This window comes from Micropterus salmoides, unplaced genomic scaffold, assembly GCF_014851395.1.
Source record: "Micropterus salmoides isolate LMB-PRFRI ecotype aquatic unplaced genomic scaffold, ASM1485139v1 Ms_hic_scaffold_7, whole genome shotgun sequence".
Lineage (NCBI taxonomy): Eukaryota > Metazoa > Chordata > Actinopteri > Centrarchiformes > Centrarchidae > Micropterus > Micropterus salmoides.
The window spans coordinates 927282-949509 of NW_024044459.1; the positions used below are offsets into that span (position 1 = coordinate 927282).

The following is a 22228-nucleotide window of genomic DNA, read 5'->3' on the forward strand; positions in this document are numbered from 1 at the left end:
CAGAGCGTAAGAAAAGTAAAGAGCCATCTGAACTTTTCACACACTATTTTATTCACATACATACATTCTCATAATATTTCTTATTTTCCAGCCATGGGAAACTGTAAAAAAGATAGCGACAGGCCTGGCTTGTTCCTGCAAAGTCCTCCATGACAGGTTCATCCAGGCTCAGCAGTCACTCAGCAAAACCAAAAAGATGCCAAGTGCAAAAACAAGTGCTGAACATGCACTTTCAACTAATAAATACTGACAATTTCCCCACAACGAATCCACATGCTCCTGGTACTCTGGGCCTGTCGAGCTACAGAATCAAACTCTGTTCAGGTTCCACGAGGCAACAAGCTTGCTTGAGAAATGATCATATCTTGTACAGACAACACAAGATGAGGCAACAATACTGGTAATACCTGAAGCATCACACAGTCAGCAACACATTAACCCACCTTTGGTTAGCACCACGTGGAGGATCATTGGAGTTCAAGATTAAAGTCAGAATTTCAGAAAGTATATCATCTTTTTAACAGTTTTTTTCTTTTTTCTTTTTTCTTACATGTCAAAAAAAGAGTCTCTAATCTCATTGTGTTGGTTCGTGTGACACTAATCTTCCTCCATACTAACCCAAAACTCATACAATAAAAAAACCTGACAATGAAACAGCGTCACGGTATGACAGAGCCACGTGTTATTCGCTGGTATATTCCTCTATGATCAGGTCCTCCGCCTCCAAAAGGACCTGGCTTGTAGTAGGTTGGGGCTGACTGGCAGGCAGACTGTCCTCAACACAACCTTCCTCTTTTTCCTCCTCTTCCTCCCCACTATCTATCTCCAGCTGGCCCGGCTCTTTGTCTGTCAGAGCCTCCAGTCTTAACCTACACACACACACACACACACACACACACACACACAAAGACAGAGCACAACTGTAAGGTCTAATACAGTTTACACTGTTGCTGTTTGAAATGGAACAGATGTACATCATGACTGACAGCAACAATCTGTGGCATAGGTTTGGTTTCAGAGAACACAATGAAGTCATGGCTTCTCCAACCAAAGAAAACAAATGCTTTACCTTTTTTGAGGGTACTTCAAAACTTAACTACTGATTACTGTACAATTCTGTCACAAATATAATGTGATTGATTTATTGTGCACTATTATTACTACTGTAATTAACTATTAGTGGTGTTCTTGTCCTTCTGTCAGAAACCCTGAGCGGTTTTAGCCAGAATAAAATCCAGCTTTGGTCCTTAACTTATGTCATCTCTCACTTATTCTCATATATTTTCCACCATTGTCTTGTGTCAGTGGGACAGTACAGCCTGATGCTGTAGAGGCTGGGTGCATATTTTGGATTGCTGACTCTGGGTCATTGTGACTCACGGACACACTTGAATCTAGTTGCATTATGGGAATATTAAAATGTGTGCTGTACCTGCCAGGGAATTTCCTCAGTGACATCTGACCCACGTCCTGGATAAAAGCTATCTGAACTGGAAGACAGTGCAGCACAGAACACTTCTAGTAATGAATCCTCATAAGCTTTATCAACAGAAACACCTAAACAGTTTACAACACTCTGCTGATTATGGTAAGATGCATCACAGTAAGTAAGTCTATCACAGCAAAAAGGATTTAAGGATCATATGCACATTAATTAACTTTGTCAAGTTAAAATGACATTATTTAGCAACACATTGTGCGTCGGCAGTGTTTTAAAGTACTGGCAGCACCAAATGACAAAACTAATATGAAGCAACACAAAGTGTCGTACAGTGCAGCAATGATCTGAAAGCATTTTAAAGCTAGGCAATCTAGGCTTTGACATGCTGCTCAGCTGTCCGCTGAACAGCATGCCAGCCAGGACACTGGTTGTGATTTTCCACTGGATGGTACCAGTTCACCTCGCCTAGACTCTACTCGCCTCTTCTGGCTTTCCATTGGGTAAATCTATCGAGGTCCCAAAATAGCTGAGGCAGTACCAAAAGGTGACGTGAAAATGCTACAGACTCTTGATTGATCCCACAGAATTGTTATTATTCGCTGCATCATCATTGCGTACGCGAGACGGGGTATCCCAATCAAACCCGCCATTTTTAAATAGTAGAGATTGGTGAGATAGTAACTGTAACGATACTGTCTGTAAATAGCATCCCCGCGTTTTCCTCCATTGTTGAGGTGGGTGGAGCATTAAAGATTACGTCACAGCAGTTTCGTTCGGGTGGATTTCAGCTGTGGCAGGTTACACAGTCACTCCCACAAGCCACTTTGGAGGGTTGAATATTTGTATTCTCTTCAAAAGGCTTCTGCAATAACAAATGAATTGCAAGGTGACACTACAATTCCCATGAGTACTACCTGCTTACAGTGTTTGCTCATTGGTCCATTTGTGAAGCCTAGTGCCTTGCACTTGTGCGAGTGATCGACAACACTGTAACACACAAACGACCGCCATCATCTCTCCCCCATCCTTCACCCTCACTCAAGTCATTCCCAGAACATCTTGGGTATTCATCCCTCTTCTGGTCCCATCTATCTATCAAATATATAGCTCTAGCTCATGATTTAGTAGCCTGCTCATTAAAAGATGTCCAAACAATAGGCGTTGCTAGGCAACCGGGTATGGTGCGAATGTTGAGCGCAGCATTACAGCAGTTTCTATGAGGGGGTAAAAATGACCTCTGGTGGTTCTAGGTATAAAGGATCATATTTTTATTTCTATTTATCCCACACCCCTAAAATGCACTAATAAATGATTAATAAACCCATTTTAGGAAAAGTCATGAACTGAGAGATGTAAGGGTTTTATTTTCACAGAGGTACATAAGAAGCTACTCTTTATAGGTCTTTATCTTAATAGACTACATGTTTTAATATAAAAGGAGCTTTACGCACAACCTTAGTCTATCAGAGCCAATGATAATGACATGTAGTGTTATAAACTTTTTGTGGTCTTGAATTGCATGTGTACAGTGGTTATTTACATTTAAAAAGGGTTGTAAATCTAAATTCAAGTAAAGTAAACACTCCAATCAATATTTCCCTAACATCAAAAATGTGGCTAGTGAAATGCTGTGTGGCTAGTAACTTTGAAAAACCACTAGCCACAGTGGCTGGTGAGCAAAAGTGTGTGTGTGTGCTACCTTGATTCCTCATTGGGTTGGTGAGTTTGGCCAGGTATGGCAGCAGCTCAGTCTGCAGGCTGACTGGTGTTAGACAGAAGCTCCTGAACAGGGACTGGGCAGCCAGGCAGTTCTCCCGGTGCTGACAGGAACAGATCGGTCTCATTACAGTCTACTTCTACCCGCCACACATGAGACACAGTAGAACACCCACAAAGTCCAGTTGTTTTTGGTGACCCATCTTTCTGATCAGAGAAATGTTGTTCGTAAGGGGGAGGATTGTCCTAGTTGACCACCAGGGAGCACTGACAAACTACAACCATAACTAAAATAACTTAAGTTTGTCGAAGTCACCCTTGTTCTGGTTTTAAGTTTAAAAGACCAAAGGGTTTAAACCAAAGGGAAGCTAATGACAGAGCAAATGTGTGTCTTACCTTCTTGTTGACCAGCAGCCAGTTGGGTTTGTGCAGCGGTCTGAAGCCAACAGAAACATGTTGAGCATTGGAGTGAAGGAGCCCCCTGGTGGCCACTGACGACCCATAATCCCCCATGGTGCTGCGACACTGAAAACAGTACAACACAGCACAGCACACACCTTTATTCAGACGACACAAGTTATAGTTAACCGTCAGTCCACCATGAACCATATTGTTAGGACACAAATACATTCATGTTGTCACTCTCTACTCTGCCACTACGCGACTGTCCGGTTGTACGGCCTACTACCTGGGGGTAAAAGGACTGCTGAACTTTCCAGAGCTGCATAGTATTTGATAGTACTCTCAGCAGTATTACATACCACTCTGGTGTGGCTAACAAGCCTTACCCCTCCTAAATGTATTTTCATTTTTTTTAAATGGGCTCTCTTCGCATCTGCATCATCATAGTGCTATTGTCAAGCTGAGTGACTAAAATGGTGGTATGTCATAGTGCAAGCAACTCTTTAAATAACGTACACCGACAACTGGAAAACTGCTGTTCAGATTCTGCTGATCAAAGTTTTCCTTAGTTTCCTTTAGTGTCTAGGGAAAGACTGACCGTCCAATCAGCAGTAAGGAGGTCAGCATCAGACAGATACTCGCTGGCCCGTTCCACATCCTCCACCTCAGAGAAGAAGTCCAGGTAATTCTGGTGGAGGTACAGGTTGAAGAACTCTCCAGACATGTGTGAACGCTCAACAACCACCTGAACAAAAAAGGGACAGACAGACGAGTTCTGAGTGTTCTCAGAGAATAAAAGGACGTTTAGGCATGCTGTTTGTCACCTGTTAAAAAGCATGTTTGTACCTCAGGGTCCACTAGTAGTGTTTCTCTATGATGATGAGACAGGTGAGACGGTAGACCAAGTCCAGGGGCACATTCAGCACCTTCATGATTCCCTCCTGTTGATGACAAACAACCAAGCATACAAACTACTTGCCTCGGTGTCAGTTACAGTTCCTGAAGTATTTGATCAACCAAAGCCGCTGTGCACCAGCCATCCTCTGCAGGGATCAGATGCTTCCAGCCGCAAAGAAAAATCAGCAATGAGCACTGATGGGGAGGGTAGCTGTCGCAGTAAAATGTGCTGCTTTGCACAGAAAGGTACTTGCTTGCAGTGGAATTATGTTCTAAATTGTGGTTTTCAAGTGTAATTTGGTTTCTCTTGAATGATTGTGACCTCCTGGCTAAATGAAGCGCATGCTGGGCTCACATGATCAAGTACAACAAATTGCTTGTAAAGCTGCCATCACAAGCTAAAAGGAAGAAAAGAGTTCCAGAAGAATATATATCTATATATCATAATTCATACTGACAGTGATTGTGTTTTTCACGGTGTTTGCTGGTCAAAGGAAGATCATTTGTAAAAAAGGAACAAATAAATCCTGGTCAAACATCAGTCTGTATCAGAAGAAAAGCTTGGGAGCAGTTATAGAGAGTGACTTTGTGGTTTATCACACACACTTGTGTTTAAGGAATGACGTTCTGCATGAGTCTGAATCAACTTGATTTCCTGTTTAGACAATTTAAGGTGAACGCTCCTTTGAAGTCAGCCCCAGGCCCAGTGGTTCCTACTGAAGATGTAAATCTTAAACAACTCACATATGCTATTGTTTTTGTGGGTTTTAGTTATTATTATTATTATTATTTGTTGTCTGCCGCACCGGCTCAAATTCCCGTGAGCTGGAATGAGCTAGAAACATGAAACTTGCAGGAATAACTGGAAATGGTGTGCATCAGCTTCCATAGAAATATGAACCCAATCAGCCACATGGTGGCGCTATAATTAAGGCTTAAAAATGCAAATTTTGAAATGCCACGCCCCTCACGCCGTAAGTCAGATTGACTTAAAATTTCTCACACAGGTGCAGCTCAATGTGCTCTACAAAAAAGCCTCAAGGACCATTAAGGTCCGCCCGAGTTTTTTTTCCGCCATTTTGAATTTTTGACATCACCTCCTAGCCCGTAGCTCCGATTGGCACCAAGTTTTCAGTGAATCATCATTGGTTCAAGCCTATTGAAAGTTAACAGCATGTCGATATCTCAATTACTTTTCAAGATATGGAACAATGAACTTTGAAAGGGGCGTGGCTCTGGACATAAATGACCACAAATCAGCAACCGTAGAGCCAATCATCACAAAACTCACAGACTCACTATCTTATGTTCAGATAGGTGCCTCAGATATACCTGGACTGTTTGATGTACATACGTCCTTAGGGGGCGCTACAAGCACAAGGCAGGTGCTTAGCATTACACAAATTACACTATAAATCCCATATTCATTCTCCAATCATCACAAATCTCTCAGGATGTCCTCATAAGTAACCCATGCCCTGAAAGTTTCATTCAAATCGAACACCCGGGGGCGCTATAAATTCAAACAAACTGCAGGGGATAAAACGCAAATCAGGCTACAGAATACAAATTGTTTGTCCAATCAACACAAAACTTGCAGGATATGTCTAGATAAGGACCTCACACATACACTGAAAGTCTCATTCAAGTCCACCACTAGGGGGCGCTATAAATGCATCGTAACTAGACGTGGAATGATACAAATCAAGCTATAGATCAGAAAATGGTTGTCCAGTTGTTACAAAACTTGCAGGATATCTTTCATAACAATGTTGAACCGTCTTTGTGAAATAATTTTGATGGCGATTTTGGGAAAAAAGGTATGTACCCGCAAATCGCCGCTTGCAGCTATATTTTCATCTTTAAAATATAGCTCAGTAATTTCCTAAAACAGCTGCTCACTGCACTTTTTAACCAGTGCTACTCAAACAGGAGGAAACCATTTTCAGCAGTGGATGAATCCACACACAGCTCTAGTGAGCAGTTGGGGCAGCAACAAACAACAGTATGTGAAGGAACATGTCACCCAGTGCAACAGGGAGGCTCACTGATGAGTTTCTGATCTCTATACGACACATCAGGCTTTGGACACACACACACACACACACACACACACACACGTTACTTACAGAGGAAAGGCTTGTATAGGAACTGGGAGATCTGACTCACGTTTGCAGTGCAGGATCTTTCCCAGTGCTCTGAACAGGAACAGAGAAGCATCTTTCCCCCCAATAGCCTGCTCTCCTTCCTGCTCCTTGGTCTGTTTGGACTTCTTCCTCCTCTGGTTCACCTTGGAAATAGCCTTCCCCAAAGGTCTGTCTTTCCTCATCCTCCACAACCCCTTTCCCAACGATGTGTCTGAAATTTCAATGATAATACAAGGTCTTTGAGGTCGGTCAGTTGGACAGGGCAACAATATTTGTTCTGAGGAAAGGTCATAGGGCTTTTAATATCAAAAGGGATTTATGATGTGGACACTCCTGACTACCCCTCTCCTAGGCGTTTGTGGGGGTGCTGCAGCACCCCCTGCTGGACTGTGGACGATATGAGTATTGGAGTTTAAAAAAATAAAATAAAAATAAATTCTTAACATTTTAATCACGTTCAATACATTCCAAATCACACAACATTTCTGTTCTGATCAAATACTTAATTAACAATATTAAAATGTCCATCAATCCGACAACTTCTGCAGCAAATGACTGCTGGAATAGAACACTAAAGTATCTGGGCCCTAATCCGCAGTGTGTAGTCTATTCAAATAGATCTGGTCTGACTATTCAGTGTCATGACTGGATGAAATTAATGGGGGCGGATTGAGAATACTGTGAGAGGGGTGTGTTCATTATGTTGGGTAAAGTTGAGCTAAATTAACACTGGCAACAATAATTACTGAATTTATTGCCTTTAACAGTTTTTGCATATTCGGTGGCAGCACCCCCATCTTCTATCGCACAAGACCCCTCTGCTGTGATGTGTGGATTTACTCCTAACCTGGGAGGGAAGAAAACTGGAGGCTGTTGATGGCACTGCGAATATCTCCTGAGCTTCCTGAACACAGTGTCTCCAACACTTCCTGGTCTAGGGCGCACATCCTCCCACAGCTCTGCTCAGAATTATGGGAAAATGTACGGTAAAAAACAGACACTCATACCAAAATGTGTAATCAACTGCAAGGCTTCCTTTCACCTTTTCTGTCTCCAGGGTGGAAATTCGAGTCAGGACTTTCATCATGGTGGTAGGAGCCACTGGATTAAAACTGCAAACAGAAGATACAAAGCAATGTTCAGGGGAATCCAGTGGCCTTCAGAGGATCTACAGACGATGGCCACCATCATCATGAGGAACAGTTTTATTCAATATCCTGTTAATCCACATTTGATCAGCAAATCAAGTCTCAAATAAAGGCAAATAAAGTATTCAAATAATGCCCAAGACACAAATTATAGCATGAACACATGAAGAGCACTTATGCCATTTGAAAAGCTCTCTGAAAGATGGAAGATGAAGACGGGATTTTTGGATTAAAGAGCAGCAGACCACGATCCACCCGGCCCAAACAACCGGAGCCATGCTGGATAAAATGGGAGAGTCTCTCTCTCTCTCTCTCTCTCTCTCTCTCTCAAATCCCACCTCTGAACTGTCCCTATGAGTTCTACTCACAGTGTTCAAGGGGATTGGTCAGTACCAGGTTCAGTCCAGGAGCTGATTAATAATGTTCGGCTGTCTTAGTAAATCCGGTGCTACTTACATGCAGGTTGCAACCAGAAACTAAATTAAAACTGCAGCACACATTTGCATTTATATATCACTGTTTTAGTAATCTGGTCATGAATGCACAACAACAATTGTCCCCCATCAGTTCACAGCTGGGACTCAACTAGGGTGACCAAACGTTCTTTAGGTGATGCCCACAGATGGGCACTGCTCTGACCTTCCATTTGCTACAGCAGAGTCACAAATATGCATGTGTGTTCTTTTGTCCTTTTTGTTTTCTAGTGTAGATGAAAATGATGGAAGCTGCAGTCGCGAGGACAGAGGAAGTGCAGCTGCAAGCAGCCACAGAGGAGATATCTGACATGCACGTTGTGCAGACAGATGTGACAGACATCGCACTGATGAAATGTTTTAAAGAGGTGGTATTCTGCTCATTTTCAGGTTCTTATTTAGGGGTTGTACCAGAACAGGTTTACATGGTTTCATGTCATACTGCACATTGCTGCAGCTCCTCTTTTCCCCCCTGTGTTGAAGGCTTCGTTTTAGCTATGGAGTGATACATCTTGCCTCTAAATGATCTTTGTTGGGAGTTGCACATGCGCAGTTCCTAGTTAAGGACTACTAGCAAGTCAGAAGCAGAGAAGGGCGGGACAGTGAGAAGCAAACACGGCTTCAGTTCAGCTGTACATGTTGCCGACCAGCTTGGCAACATGGACTGGAGCAAGGGTTTCAGAGTGGTGAGTTATTAATCTGTAACAAAAGAATCTTTCATCCATAAAGCCCTGGAACGCCACCTGAAGTTGGATTTCCTACTTGTGAACTTGTGAACAAATATGTACCCCCGACTTCACGAGTAGCAGCTGAATTACGTCACAAAACACTGTCAGCGTCCATGGAAGCACACATTGTAAATGGTAAACCATAAACTAAAAAGCAACAACAAGTATATTTGCATGTATTTAAATTTAAATAATACATACGGTCATATTGTAAAACCTGTTCTGCATGTACACTGATGTAGAAATATGTTAGGCCTATTAGATAGCTGGCTACAGTAAAGAATCTCATAAAGTCATCTTCTCTGCATAAAAGTTATTGTTAAAAATGCCAAAACATTAGGAAGTATAACCTTCAACACTGACTGACTTGAGGGTTACCAACTGATGTAGCTAGAGGGGTACACAGAGTAACGTATAGGCTATTTATGTCAGTTGTAGTAGTTAAACTGCCATCCTTTTAATTAACACCTAAAACACTGCTGAGGGTGCAACTGTGTGTACACTCTGTCACGGTTAGCCATGGTGTTCGTTCACTTTCGGCGTCATGCACCACCATGCACCTGGAACGCTTTGAGGTCGGAGGTCGGAAGTTTCAACAGGGAAATATCCCAGTTCCAACCGGTCTCGAACGCGGCACTAGTTTTCATCCCTGTGACGTCACAGGGATGAAAATGATTCATTTTAGTGGGTTTTGAACCTGATGCTGCTGATGCCCAGCTCCTCCTGGATCTCTCTGGGAAAGAGAAAGCGTGAGCTGCTGTCTCCACTCAGACTGTCGGACACTATAAACACCAGGGGACGTCGACTGGTCTTCACAAAGTGCCTGGAAGACACACAGCAGAATACAATCTCACACAGAGCAGGGACACACAGGTGGCACAGATTAGACAGCATTGATTCATGGATGCATACAGCTGGCCTGCTGAATACAATAACACACCCTGTATACTAGGACTACTCTGTCCTATAGAAAGGGTCAAAACGTGGCTTCATGGCAACATTCATTCCCTTTACATAAAATGGAGCCACTGAAAGCTGCTCCTGGTCACAATGCACCCGTCTTTGCTTTTACACATTGGTTTCCAAGCTGTGTGTCGTCACAGTAACTTCTCCTGGTGTCCTGTGTGAAAGTATGAAAGGAAATGTAGGCAGAAACCAATCTGATCTCACCTCAGGATATCATGCAGGCTGCCAGGCTGCCTGTAGAACTGGTTTGGGAAATCCTGAGGAGGGACAAGTGATGAACACTTGTCAACTGTGTATGCAATCAATCTAAACAAAGCAGCTTTAAACCAATGTTTCACTTTGGTAATATTCGTGGTCATTTATTTATCATTACACATTACAAGGCTGGATAATGGACAGAAAGTTTGTAGTCCCTTCATGCTACACACTTAACAGATAATTAAATGTATGTTAAAATATGACAACAAAAAAATAAAAAACACCCCATGCAGTTATTATACACACCGAGAACATTCTGCAGTGTATTATTTGAGTTAGTGTCTGGGGTGAATGGAAACAGCAGCAACAAGATGATAATATGACGTCTGAAAATCTGACATTTGGGAGTCCACTGGGAGTCACCAAGCATCACTGATGGAAACATCATCCTGCCGGAGTTTTAAATCCTAGCTGAGCAAACATAGCTCCTGTCCCGGTTCACCAAAGGTCCACTGCTCTATAATCCGAAACCCCAGGTTCCTTTGCCAATGACAGGAAAACAAAGGTGTAGCAACGTTTGAACGAGTTACCGAACACTGTGTCTACATGCAGTTCAAGCCAAGTTCCAATTTCTTTTTGTGACATTTTTTACCTATCCATCTACTCTGAACTGGACAGTGCCTGGACTCGACTTTCTAACGCTCTGATCTAATTTGGATGAGCAGGACACCACTTTCTGTTTTGGTTAAGGGTCTATCCTAAAGCAATAGAAAACATTTAGTGGTCTATGGTTGTATGGAGTTATGTCACAGGTTGTGTGTAAATCATTAACTTTAAGAAGAAATATGTTTAAGCTCTCCTGCATGAGCTGGCAGAAAGAGATTACAGAAACCATAAAGGTGTTCCTCAAATATAACATTAGTTATCATAATCGTTTACAGACTCTGATTTTCTAACAAACGCCTACATACAGCAGGTTCTTAACCACTGGATATGTTAAGTAAATGTGATGGAAATTCTTGTGAGCAAGTCGACTCTTACTGAAGAAAAAAGTCTCAGGATGCCTTACACAGCATTATTTAGTGAAGCTCGGTCGAGGAGACAATGGTATCATCGGTACACAGTGTGAACACAGTGAGTGCCAAATCTGAAGGATGCATCTCAACACACACAGACTCACTGTGTGTCCCAATAAGGTTATTATTCAGCCATCTATACATGTGTGAAGATTCTATTGGATATTGGTTCACAACAAGATACTATGCTTCCCGTAGTCACTTTGGAATTGGGAGGAGACATGTATTACAATCTAAGAGGAGACCGTCTGTAGATCTAACTGACTAAAGTAGGACACCATATCTTTCGTCCTTGGCTGTTTAGACAACGACTCGTTCCTATCTACCCAGACGACGTCATGCACTCAGAGGGAAATCAGCAGCTGAACTATTTTTTAGAGAGACAGAAGTCATTCTGTTTCTATGTCTGCAAGTGACCTGAACATGACACGTGTATGACCCATACCTCACCTTTCTGCACACTGAGCGCACTAAGAAAAAAAAAGAGTAATTATCAATCATTTATTTTGGTTTCTAATGCAATACAAACATTTAATAAGATGTCCACGGTGAGGACAAAGAATCGTATGTGCAGGTGTATTTCACACGGATTCATTTATCGTTACAGAAGGAAATGGAATTTTAATCGTGACGCTGATTTCAAGTGATATTGCTCAGCCTAAGCCAAATCTTACTCAGGAACAAGAGAGCATAAAATAAATAGGAATGACGCATGGTGTAATTACAGGAACAGTGGCTTCAGGTGAAGTGTAGTACATACCTCCACCAGTATGAGCTTCCTGTCTGTAGCTCCTCCATCACCCGCCATCTTCAGGCAGTTGTACTTGTTGGCTCTGAGGAGGAAGTCCTGGAACTGAGCTAACTGGGAGCTGCAGGACAAGCCGTTCGTCCTCCATTCTGACAAAAGACAGATTTAAAGACCTCAAAAAAGCAGGGCCTATTTATATACTATACTATACTGACACGGGATAGCAGTGTAGGTACCCAAGATGATCTATCCCATTGCAACGGTTAGCCTGCATTGACCAGAAAAACATTTACAAACACTGTGAATAAAATATCAGAAACACCTTTTAAAAGAAATCAAGCAAATACATCAGCACCAAGTCGGTCTCAGCTAAAGCATTTTCTTGTTTCAATTTTCATCCAAAAAGATTGTTTTAATTTATCGTAATGCCAGTTCTTATTTTGACAGTGACACTGTTGGGTATGAGGCTGGGGAGGCTTTTTGCTCACCATGCTGACTGCTGCTGTATGGCTCCAGGTTGGTGGGGTTGGTCCACTCCTGAACCCTGAGGCCCAATTCCTGAGACAAAACCTGGACTGTGGCAGTCTTTCCACAGCCTGATGGTCCCATCAGCAGCAAGATGCCACCCTGTAGATGACAGCCAAACTAAACCTGAACCTTCAGCTCAACTTAAGACCTCCACAGACAACATAAGATCATAATAGCTCAGACTTCAAGATTAGCTCTTGACATATCTTGGTCTACAGACAGGACCCATTCCATGACTGACACCCCTGACAGTTGTGAGAAATACATTTATAAGTTGCTGATTTTTAGGATTTCACTGTAATTAACTTGTGAGAAATTAGCATTGGTCACAGGGTTTTTATTCCTAAGCAAAGGGTTGTCTGATTTACAATAAACATCTGCTGGCATGTAGGTGAGAGTTTTAACATAGACCAATCAAGAGACAGAGAAACATCTGATGCCACATACATTTGCATTTCCTTTCTTAGCTCAGGAAGAGTTTTTGAGTGTATGCTAATACTCTGCCATTTGTTTGGCTGTTGTTTGCTTTGTACTTACTAGTTCAGGAGAGTAACAGTGCGTTCTCTCTGTGGCCACGATACATAAAGAAATGATTCAACACATCTAATTAGACTTCGTATTCTTTGGGAAGGAATTGTTTCCCTGACACAGTAAAGCTTAGTTTTTTACACTAGTAATTGGAATCATTTGATGGTTTCGTTTACCAAGAAGAATGTGGATGAGTTGCTACAGTATTCACATCACTAAATAAAAAGGTCAGAATTGGGCCACTGCTAGTCTGGCAGCCAAGGTCCAATTGCTGAAATCATTAATTATCTGAATAAAAAATAAGACTTCAGTTACCTGTGATGTGTTTGTGTGAACTCTCATCCAGTTCTCCACTTCCTCGATCTTCTTCTTGTGCACAGCAAGCTCACCCTACACAAATCCACATAGCACCCATTACTAGAGACTACTAGAGAGTTCAGTGTCGAACGTTTATCACAGCTAAAAAAAAAACATGATAAGAACCTTCATCCTCCATACTATCAAATCAAATAAATCAAGCCCTTGACCGCTGATGCTGGGGGGTATTAATGGATATCAGCTGTGAAGACATGCTCACATCTGTCCTGCAACTTTAAATAGGCTCAAAAAAAAAGTTAGTGTGAGTGTGATTCCATGATGAACGGGCAGTAACCAAACTTTAAGGACTGTGTAAAAATTCCTTCCCCTTTATGTGGCCACTGCATAGATGGATGCCATGCATGAAAGGAAAGGTTCATATTTTTCCAAGTCTGTCTTCAAACACTCCTCACATGCCCATATGTACACTGAAAGAGTGAGTGGTGGCTGCTATCATTCCTCCTCACTTCCAGTGAAACTTTGGAGGATGCCCACTTATTGTGATATTGAGTGTCCAGAACTTTTACTATAACATGACAAAATAATATTGACCAGGGGCCACCCCTCATTTTGAAGACATTATATATATTTATACTTATTTATATATTGAGGCTTGATATTGCAAATACATTGAATTCTGCTTGCAACTGTTGAGAAAAGAAAAAGACTCAAACGTTATCAGCGATGATGCTGACCTGTGAACAGGGCGAGTATCTGTCCACCCAGGGCTCATCTTGGTCCCTCTGGGCTGACGCTTTCAGCAGGTAGGACGTGTGAGGGTCTGAGCCGCCGGCCTCTCCTTTCCTCTTCCTGGGCCTCTTGGGCTCAGCCTTGGAGCACAAAACCTGGCTGCCCTTTCTCCCTCCACGCAGAGAAAAACTATCATCTGGAAAATCAGTGAAGGACGGATCCACCCAGTGGTTCAACTATAATAAATACAATCAAACAAAAAGGGTTTAAGATTCATAAGGAACAAGTGAAGTCAAAGTGTAAAGATTAGAGCTGGTCCATTACTGGAAAATGAGGTGGGCAGAAACAAAAGGTGTTCCTGAGGGAATGGGCCACGACTCTAAACACACACCCTGTAATGTAATGGTCATGTAATGGTCCGGTAGGCATGTTAAAGAGCATACCCTGCTGGAAGCAGCTCCCTCTCCCTGAGAAAGCTTGCTCATCCTTCACCTAGGTGCTTCACATTGAGGGTAGCAGTTCAATGGAGAACTGGGAACCTGAAAAGCAGTGGAAAGAGTTGGTGGTGATTCTGTTAGATCTAACGTTAGTTAACACAATGCAACAAAAACAGCAGCCAGGGCAGAGTTCCCTTAGTAAACAGCGCAAAGAAATTGTGGGTGGATTTTTGAGGTTTAATATTGCATTAACTTTACTTTTACTCGGTTCCCCTTCTTATTGAGCTGCACTTAACGTTACCCGATAGGTTTGAAGAGTCGAATACTTCCTAAAAGTAAAGTTTTGTCTATTTGAATTGTCTGTTAGTGTTGTTTAACTAGCGTCATCAGCTTTGACTGCAGGATGGTGGGATGGATGAACTCATGTTATTGGTGTGTTTATGTTAAGCTAATATGATAACTTTCTAACTTATCTGTGTTAACCTACCTTGTTTGACCATTTGAGGTGTCTGAAGCAGACCTCGGTGTTCCGACACTTTAAAATCTTGTTGGGTGAGACGAGGACTAATTAGTGAGTTAGTGAGTGTGTGACGAAGGAGTTAAAAGAGGTCTGATAACGTTCGTTGGTTTAAACTCCGGTACTCGGAGTGCAGCAAACTGACTATTTGTTGACGTAAAACTGACGTGAAGCCCCAGTTTACTGCAGTGCTCGTTTGTGGAAGTCTGCTCAGCCTGGTGTGAAAGCAAACATCTAGCTAGCTGCCGAAGTCTTCCATCTTGTCAGCGTCCGCTTTTCGGGTTTGTTTCTTGACATTTAACGTTAGCGTTGGGGATTGAAGTGACTGTCTAGAATGGCACGAACACATAATAGAAGTATTCTCTCTTTCAGGTTGTCATCGAAACACGTGTTGGCAGCTAGCACGCTATGAAGATGAAGAAGCGACCAAACATTCTGTTAACAGGTGATGTAACGTTACCTTGAACGGTGAAGTTAATGAGCCACGACCATTCAAACAAAACCCGCGGCTGATAAATTCACTTTCTCCATTAGCCTTAGTTTGCAGGTCTTTAACTTTGTTGTGACGTTAGCTTGCCAGTTTGACAAGTAGCTGTGTTTGTAATGAGGGCACATTTCAGTCATTTTGATTTGCATCACGATCGTGGAACTAACGTATCTTATACATGTAATAGTTACATAATACTCATTTACTGTCTATTAATGTCAAGCATAACTTACTATACTGTTCTACTGATTAATCGGGTGATCAATGCAGACGTTCTTGATTTTTCACTATGTAAAGCTTGTATTTAAATTTTTAAATGGACTTGCTCCCCAGTCTCTCCCTAAGTACACCAAGAGCAGCTTCAAGTGGCGACTGTGAAGTTTAATTTAAAAAAACAACTTATTTTGCTCTGATGGCCTTTCCTGTGAAAGTCTTGGAACTTGCTACCTAAAGACTTGAGAACTGCTGCAAACGTCACAACCTTTAAGAGAGGCCAAGTCCTTGTACTCATGTCTAGTGTTTTATTGAATCTTGATATACTCATTTTATCTCCTTTTATCTTGTGTTCTACTGTCACTCAATGTACCTCTTTTTCCCTTTCCATTTTAATGTTTTATTTCTTTAAAAGCCTTTCTAGGGACGGTTGTTTCAAATAAGCAACCACTAAAAACACTATGATACACACATTGGATTTCTGTTTTCAGTTTATCTGTGCAAGCTGCATCAGTCCTTACTAAAATAAACCATGAAAAAAAAAACACATAAAATTAACAAGCAGCAGTTTTAAAAATTGATTCATCTTTTAAGTCAGTTATGAAGCTGAAGTGCCAAACATTGTTGCAGCTTCTCCACTGTGAGGGGCTGCTGTCTAATGTCAGTGTAAACTGAATGTTTAGCTTTTGGACCGACATGTCTGTTCTGAGACACTGTTACAGGCTTTTTTTTCACTATCTTTGGACACATTATTGACCAAACATTTAATGGATTGATTGCCAAAATATATGGCAGTTTAATCAATAAGTCAGAATTCTGACTTTATTTTTACGTGAAAATTTTATTTGAGTTTAATCTCTGAGAAAAAAGTCAGAATATTAATACATAAAACAGCAGCAATGCTACATTTTAGACACATCTAGCAACAGAGACATAACCTGGAAGTAGAACACAGTCCCTTGTTTCCTCCATTACCTCTAGCATCCCCCCATTTCTAACCATAAATCAAGCAGTAAATTCTGCGAGGATTTTGTACTGCTCATCTGTCTGTTTGGATCTCATGAGATGATGTGTGCATTACTTCACCTTTTGAAATAAGGTAACATATACATTCTTGAATGAAATCTCAAATCTGTCCTACAGGAACCCCTGGTGTTGGAAAGACCACTTTAGGAAAGGAGCTGGCCCAGCGGACAGGGCTGACCTATGTTAACATAGGAGACCTGGCCCAGGAAGGTAAAGATGAGGAGCATCTTGAATCAGATTAAAGCCTCACCGGGCTTGCCGTAGCTGGCCCTGCTTTGAGTTTTCACTCAGGTAATTAGACTTACTATGCAGATGAGTCATCCTCATGATCCTGATCCTCTTTCCCCAGGACAACTTTATGATGGCTATGACGAAGAGTACCAGTGCCCGGTTTTGGATGAAGATAGAGTAAGTTGAATTCAACATCGAAGCTTTGAACCTGGTTCTGAAATGCTCATCTGTACTGCACAAAAATAGAAACGGCTAAGTGTTCCATTGGACATGATCAGGTACCACTGCACCACTCGGCCCCCTTATTGTACATCTTAGTTAAACTCAGAGCTTGGATTTTTAGTGCTCTTTCCTACCTGGCTCACCAACAGACTTCACAGCCCATTATGTCATATTAAAGTTAGAGTTGGAATCTCATTCCTGCTGCCTCCGTCTTCTAAACCAGGCCAGCCACTCCTGACAGTTAATGAGTCTTAGATTAACTTGTATTGCACAAAGACAGGTGTACGTATTAATATTGCACTTCAATAAAATTGGGGGCAGCATATGGAATGGCATGTATGGTGTGTTATTAAAGAGATGGTATTGTGCTTTTTGGCTTTCCCCTCTCCTTTTATTGAGTTTATATCTTATATCTAGTCCGACACGCCCTCAAAAACAGCGGTGGAAAAACAGTGAGCTGCAGCACACAGCTCTCCTCTCCCTTCCAAACACTAGCTCCCCTCCAGGCAGTCAGTGGACAGGAAGTTGTTCCTGTGATGTAGAGACAGAGCTCAGTTAAAACTTTATGGATGAAAGATACTTTTGTTACAGATTAATAACTCACCACTCTGAAACTCTCGCTCCAGTCCATGTTGCCAAGCTGGTCGGCAACATGTACAGCTGAACCCAAGCTGTTTACCGGCTTCTCACTGACCCGCCCTTCTCTGCTTCTGATTGGCTAGTAGTCCTTAACTAGGAACTGTGCATGTGCAGCTCCCAACAAAGAAAAAAATCATTTAGAGACAAGATGCATCACTCCATAGCTAAAACGAAGCCTTCAGCACGGGGGGGAAAAGAGGAGCTGCAGCAATGTGCAGCATGACACACATGGTGTTTTTTGAAAATGAAACCATGTAAAGCTGTTCTGGTACAACCTCTAAATAAGAACCTGAAAATGAGCATAATACCACCTCTTTAAAACATTTTGAAGTTACATTGCATACAGAAAGTTTTCCCAGTGCTTCACTTTTTCCACAGTTAGTTGTTAAAATAATAATAATACATTTTATTTGATGGTGCCTTTTGACACTCAAGGTCACCTTACATCATAAAATATGACAAGCAATAGTACATAGCATCTCTAAAACAGCATAAAAACAAAAGGTAAATAAAATTAAAACATCAACAATCTAATGGGAATCAGTGTTGCACATTATTACTGTGAGTATGCTAGTTTGAAAAGATTTTGAAAGAAAGTTTTGAGCGCAGTTTTGAATTTTGTAATAGTCCAGTATACAGATGGGGGGTGGGGGGGGCAGAGAGTTCAAGAGTACAGCATAGAAGGTTGTAGCATCCATTGTACTGAGGTTGATTGTTGGGAGTGCCAAAAGACTTGTTGTGGAAGACCGCAGGGAACAAGATGGAGTGTAAGTATGAATGAGGCCAGTAAGATAAGTAGGAGACGGATTGTGGAGGGCTTTTAATGTTAATAGTAATATTTTAAAGAATACTTTCCAGATGCACTGTAATATCAAGTTTTATGTGTGTGAGTACAAGTGTTTGTCCAACCAAAAAAACCATTCTGTTTTTACCCCTTTTGAACCTGATGATAGTAATTATTGTGTAATGCTGTAAAAGTGTGATATTGGGTTTGGAGCCCTCGCAGTGCTTCCGTAAAATATAACTTGTTGCACTTTAAGCTGTGTTCATGTTTCCTTCCTGTACTGTCTACTCCAAATGTCTCTCTGTGAGCTTAAATGTGTTTAATTAAATTGTTGAAGATAATGATAAATGATTACAACTGAATTAGGTTGGGTGGACATCAGAATAAATATAAATATTGTGACTTGCTGTGATCCTGCAGGTGGTGGATGAGCTGGATGAAAAGATGGTAGAAGGTGGTGTGATTGTTGACTATCATGGCTGTGACCTATTCCCTGAACGCTGGTTCCACATGGTCTTTGTCCTCCGCACAGACAACACGCAGTTGTACACACGGCTAGAGAGCAGGTAACCTCCGCTTCCTTTCTTGGGTAAACTGTACATTAATACAAGTAAGAATGTGACTGTCTGACTTTAAGCCTGTGGACGATCAAGCTCGTGCCTGTATGATTTCAGATGTTGGTTTACATCTTTGAATGATTCAAACCTTTTACAGCAGCTAAGACCAAAAAAAGTGGCTAATGGTATACAGCTTTTGTTTTAGTGGTATATGCAGATTCTGAGTGGTATGTCACTGTTCGGACACTATGGACAATTGGTATACAGCTGGTGGTCTACTTGTATATGACACTTTGAATTTAAATCTTTATTTCGAACATGCAAGAGATAGTATAAAAAAATAGGAGGAAAAAACAACAGATGAGCAGCAAAAGTACCCTTCTTTCCTCTGTTAACATACTTCTGCATCACATCTGTGAAAAGGAGTAGGAAGTAGGGGTGGGGAAAAAATCGATACAGCATAGTATCGTGATATTTGCCCTAGCAATACTGTATTGATACACGGACATCAAGTATCGATATTTTATTATATAAATTGCAGATGGGAGTTTTAACTTTTTGGTACTAGAATAATAAAATCTATTGCTTTTTTTAGTCCACTAGAAAACTTAACAGGACCATATAGAGGACTGAAAAAGTGATATGAACAAACCGAGAAATGTATCTTTAGATAAACAGATGTTGACAAAGTTTGACTTTAGGGACCTAATTAGAAGTTGGAAAAAGGTAATAAATTGCAATATATCTCAATATATTTAAAATCAAATCACAACATAAATATCGTTATAATATCGTATCGTGGGGCCTCTGGTGATTCCCACCCCGAGTAGGGAGAAGTAAAACTTATGTACTCCTACCCTTTAATTCTTACATTCCTTCAATAAACAATTTTTATATTATTATTAAAAATGATGTGCCACTTGTGCTTCACTGGCAGACAGCACTGCAAATCACTACAAAGCTGTCTCCCTCCCCTTGTCTGAGCTGGACTGTGTCTTCTGTGTGACTGACAGGGGCTACGCAGGAAAGAAGCTGCAGGACAACGTGCAGTGTGAGATCTTCCAGACCATCTACGAGGAGGCCATGGAGGCCTACCGTGAGGAGATTGTCCACCAGCTGCCCAGCAACACTCCAGAAGACCTAGAGCGCAACTTGGAGCAGATAGTGCAGTGGACTGAGCAGTGGATGAAGGACCATAACTAGAAGCTGAACTCTGCCTGCTTGGGTCCACTAGGAGAACTGCCAACCAAAGTTATTTGGACAATTAAAAACGATTGAATTGTAGTTATTTTCCAATCTGCATTTCTTTAACACTGGTGATATGTTCAAAGATGTCCTTTTAAACACAGTACCAAACACCAGGACTTTCTGATTACCCATAGCATGATTTTTAACTAGTACAAACTAGTGTCACGTCAAATCACTCATAAACTGCTGCATTCATGTCATTTTTTTATAAATAAAAAATCACTGGGAAACCGCATTCTCACCATGTCCTAGTGATAATTAGGGGAAGTAGAATTGACTAACAGTGATTTGAGAAGTCATTCAAAAGGCAGATCATTCCAGATGCTGGGGCCCTAAAAGAAACGATCAGCCCTGGTCTGTGGCCTTGACTCAGGGTAGATAAGAGCCCCATGTTTTAGGATCTTGGGCCCAATGTCCATACTCAGTCCCAATGTCCATACTCAGATTTGAGGTGCGTTCCCATTAAGTCTGAAGATTTAGGGGGGACATTAAGATTGAGCCTTAGGCTTTGTGTTGGCTCCTGTGGACTTCAGTGATGTAACAAGGTGCCAAGTCACACAGTACTTTGCAAGTGAGTAATCAACTATTCTGTCAATGTCAATTCTAAAATGCTCAGGCAGCCAGTGTAAAGAGGCAGCAACAGGTGTGACATGATCCATGTCTTTGGAGTTGTAGTTAAAGACAGCGGCTGAGGGTGGAGTTCCACTTTGATGGAAGTGGGTCCAAAAGATATTTCAGTATCAAAGTAAACATCTGTTGAATCTTTCCAGCATTCCTAAGTTGATAAATGACTGAACTACCTTACTGATGTGATTAAAATGTGAATCTGCATTGAACATCACTCCAAGATTTTCAGCTAGCACCTATTCAGAAATGCTGTGGGTCAAAAATAAGGATATCTGTCACAACAGCTGGCACCAAATGTGTGGTGTTTTTTGGACTTTCCTCAGAGAGATCCCAATTTAAGTTAAACAGAAATTCCAGTTTTAAATCATTGTGTTTATACATTTATGAATGTTGGGTTTGGTAGAAGAAGAATACATTTTGATTCTTCAAAGTAAGATATCAAGACATTGTTTTGATGTTAGTACTAGTATAAAAACATTTAAAACAACACCTAACTGTTGTATAGATTATTAGTGTTCATTTTTTTCTTTCATGCTATATTGTCACTATTTTGAATTGTGTAAATACAACATTACAGCATATACAGTGGCGTCACAGAGTACTTCAACATATTGACCAACATTTTTTAGTGTGTTTTTAGTCTACACACTACCCTAATAATGACAGAATTCAGTTTTGAAGATGTTGGCTCTTAATTGAAAATAAACATCTGTAATAATATTTCAGTTACACATAATGTGTTCTGATCCATGTTTCAGAATTCTGTGGGACCTCTGACACCAGTAAGTATAGTCTAGGATGTGGTGTGCTTGTTTCTAATGTGATCAAACAAAAATGTGGTCAAGTCCCTGGCCAGCGTAGTGGCAATGTCATCCTCTGACCAAGCTACAAGTAAGGGACAGGTCATCGCTTCCAGGTCATTCAACATTGGACCATATGCAGTAACACTGAACATCTTCTTACTTTTCTGGGTGGACGTTGGAATTTTGTGTTTGAGCGTGAGCAGCAGGATCACCAGCCGGCAGTACATCCTGTCTATGGGACAATGTCAGCTTTCACTTTGGTGTCCCGCTAAGCAAGTGGTTCATAAATGATTCCCTTCAACCTACAGCCCTTACTTCAATCCAACAGAAGAATGTTTCTCTGCCTGATGGTAGAAGGTCCATGACCGAAACTCATTTACTACAGCAAATCCCT

General features: G+C 41.3%; 2 protein-coding genes across 3 annotated transcripts; one reads left to right on the plus strand and one right to left on the minus strand.

The window, feature by feature from the left end:
* Positions 1 to 28: 28 nt before the first annotated feature.
* Positions 29 to 15113, minus strand: rad17 (RAD17 checkpoint clamp loader component). Of its 2 annotated transcripts, XM_038703132.1 has the most exons (17): positions 14968 to 15113; positions 14487 to 14582; positions 14049 to 14279; positions 13312 to 13386; positions 12429 to 12567; positions 11953 to 12089; positions 10123 to 10175; positions 9650 to 9775; positions 7646 to 7715; positions 7451 to 7562; positions 6626 to 6814; positions 4406 to 4500; positions 4158 to 4304; positions 3554 to 3682; positions 3141 to 3261; positions 1433 to 1490; positions 29 to 869 (listed from the first exon to the last, which is right to left on the minus strand). In XM_038703132.1, the coding sequence occupies exons 2-17, from the start codon at positions 14526 to 14528 to the stop codon at positions 683 to 685; spliced, it is 1911 nt and encodes a 636-aa protein (XP_038559060.1). In that variant the 5' UTR covers positions 14529 to 14582; positions 14968 to 15113; the 3' UTR covers positions 29 to 682. The 2 variants fall into 2 exon arrangements, with proteins under 2 accessions (XP_038559060.1, XP_038559061.1); XM_038703133.1 differs by lacking the exon at positions 1433 to 1490 and having other exon boundaries at positions 734 to 869.
* A 30-nt stretch (positions 15114 to 15143) lies between these two features.
* Positions 15144 to 20639, plus strand: ak6 (adenylate kinase 6). Its single transcript, XM_038703136.1, has 6 exons — positions 15144 to 15278; positions 15370 to 15442; positions 16841 to 16933; positions 17073 to 17131; positions 19020 to 19165; positions 20170 to 20639. Exons 2-6 carry the CDS (start codon positions 15406 to 15408, stop codon positions 20357 to 20359), a joined length of 525 nt encoding a protein of 174 aa, XP_038559064.1. The 5' UTR covers positions 15144 to 15278; positions 15370 to 15405; the 3' UTR covers positions 20360 to 20639.
* The last annotated feature ends 1589 nt before the right edge of the window (positions 20640 to 22228 follow it).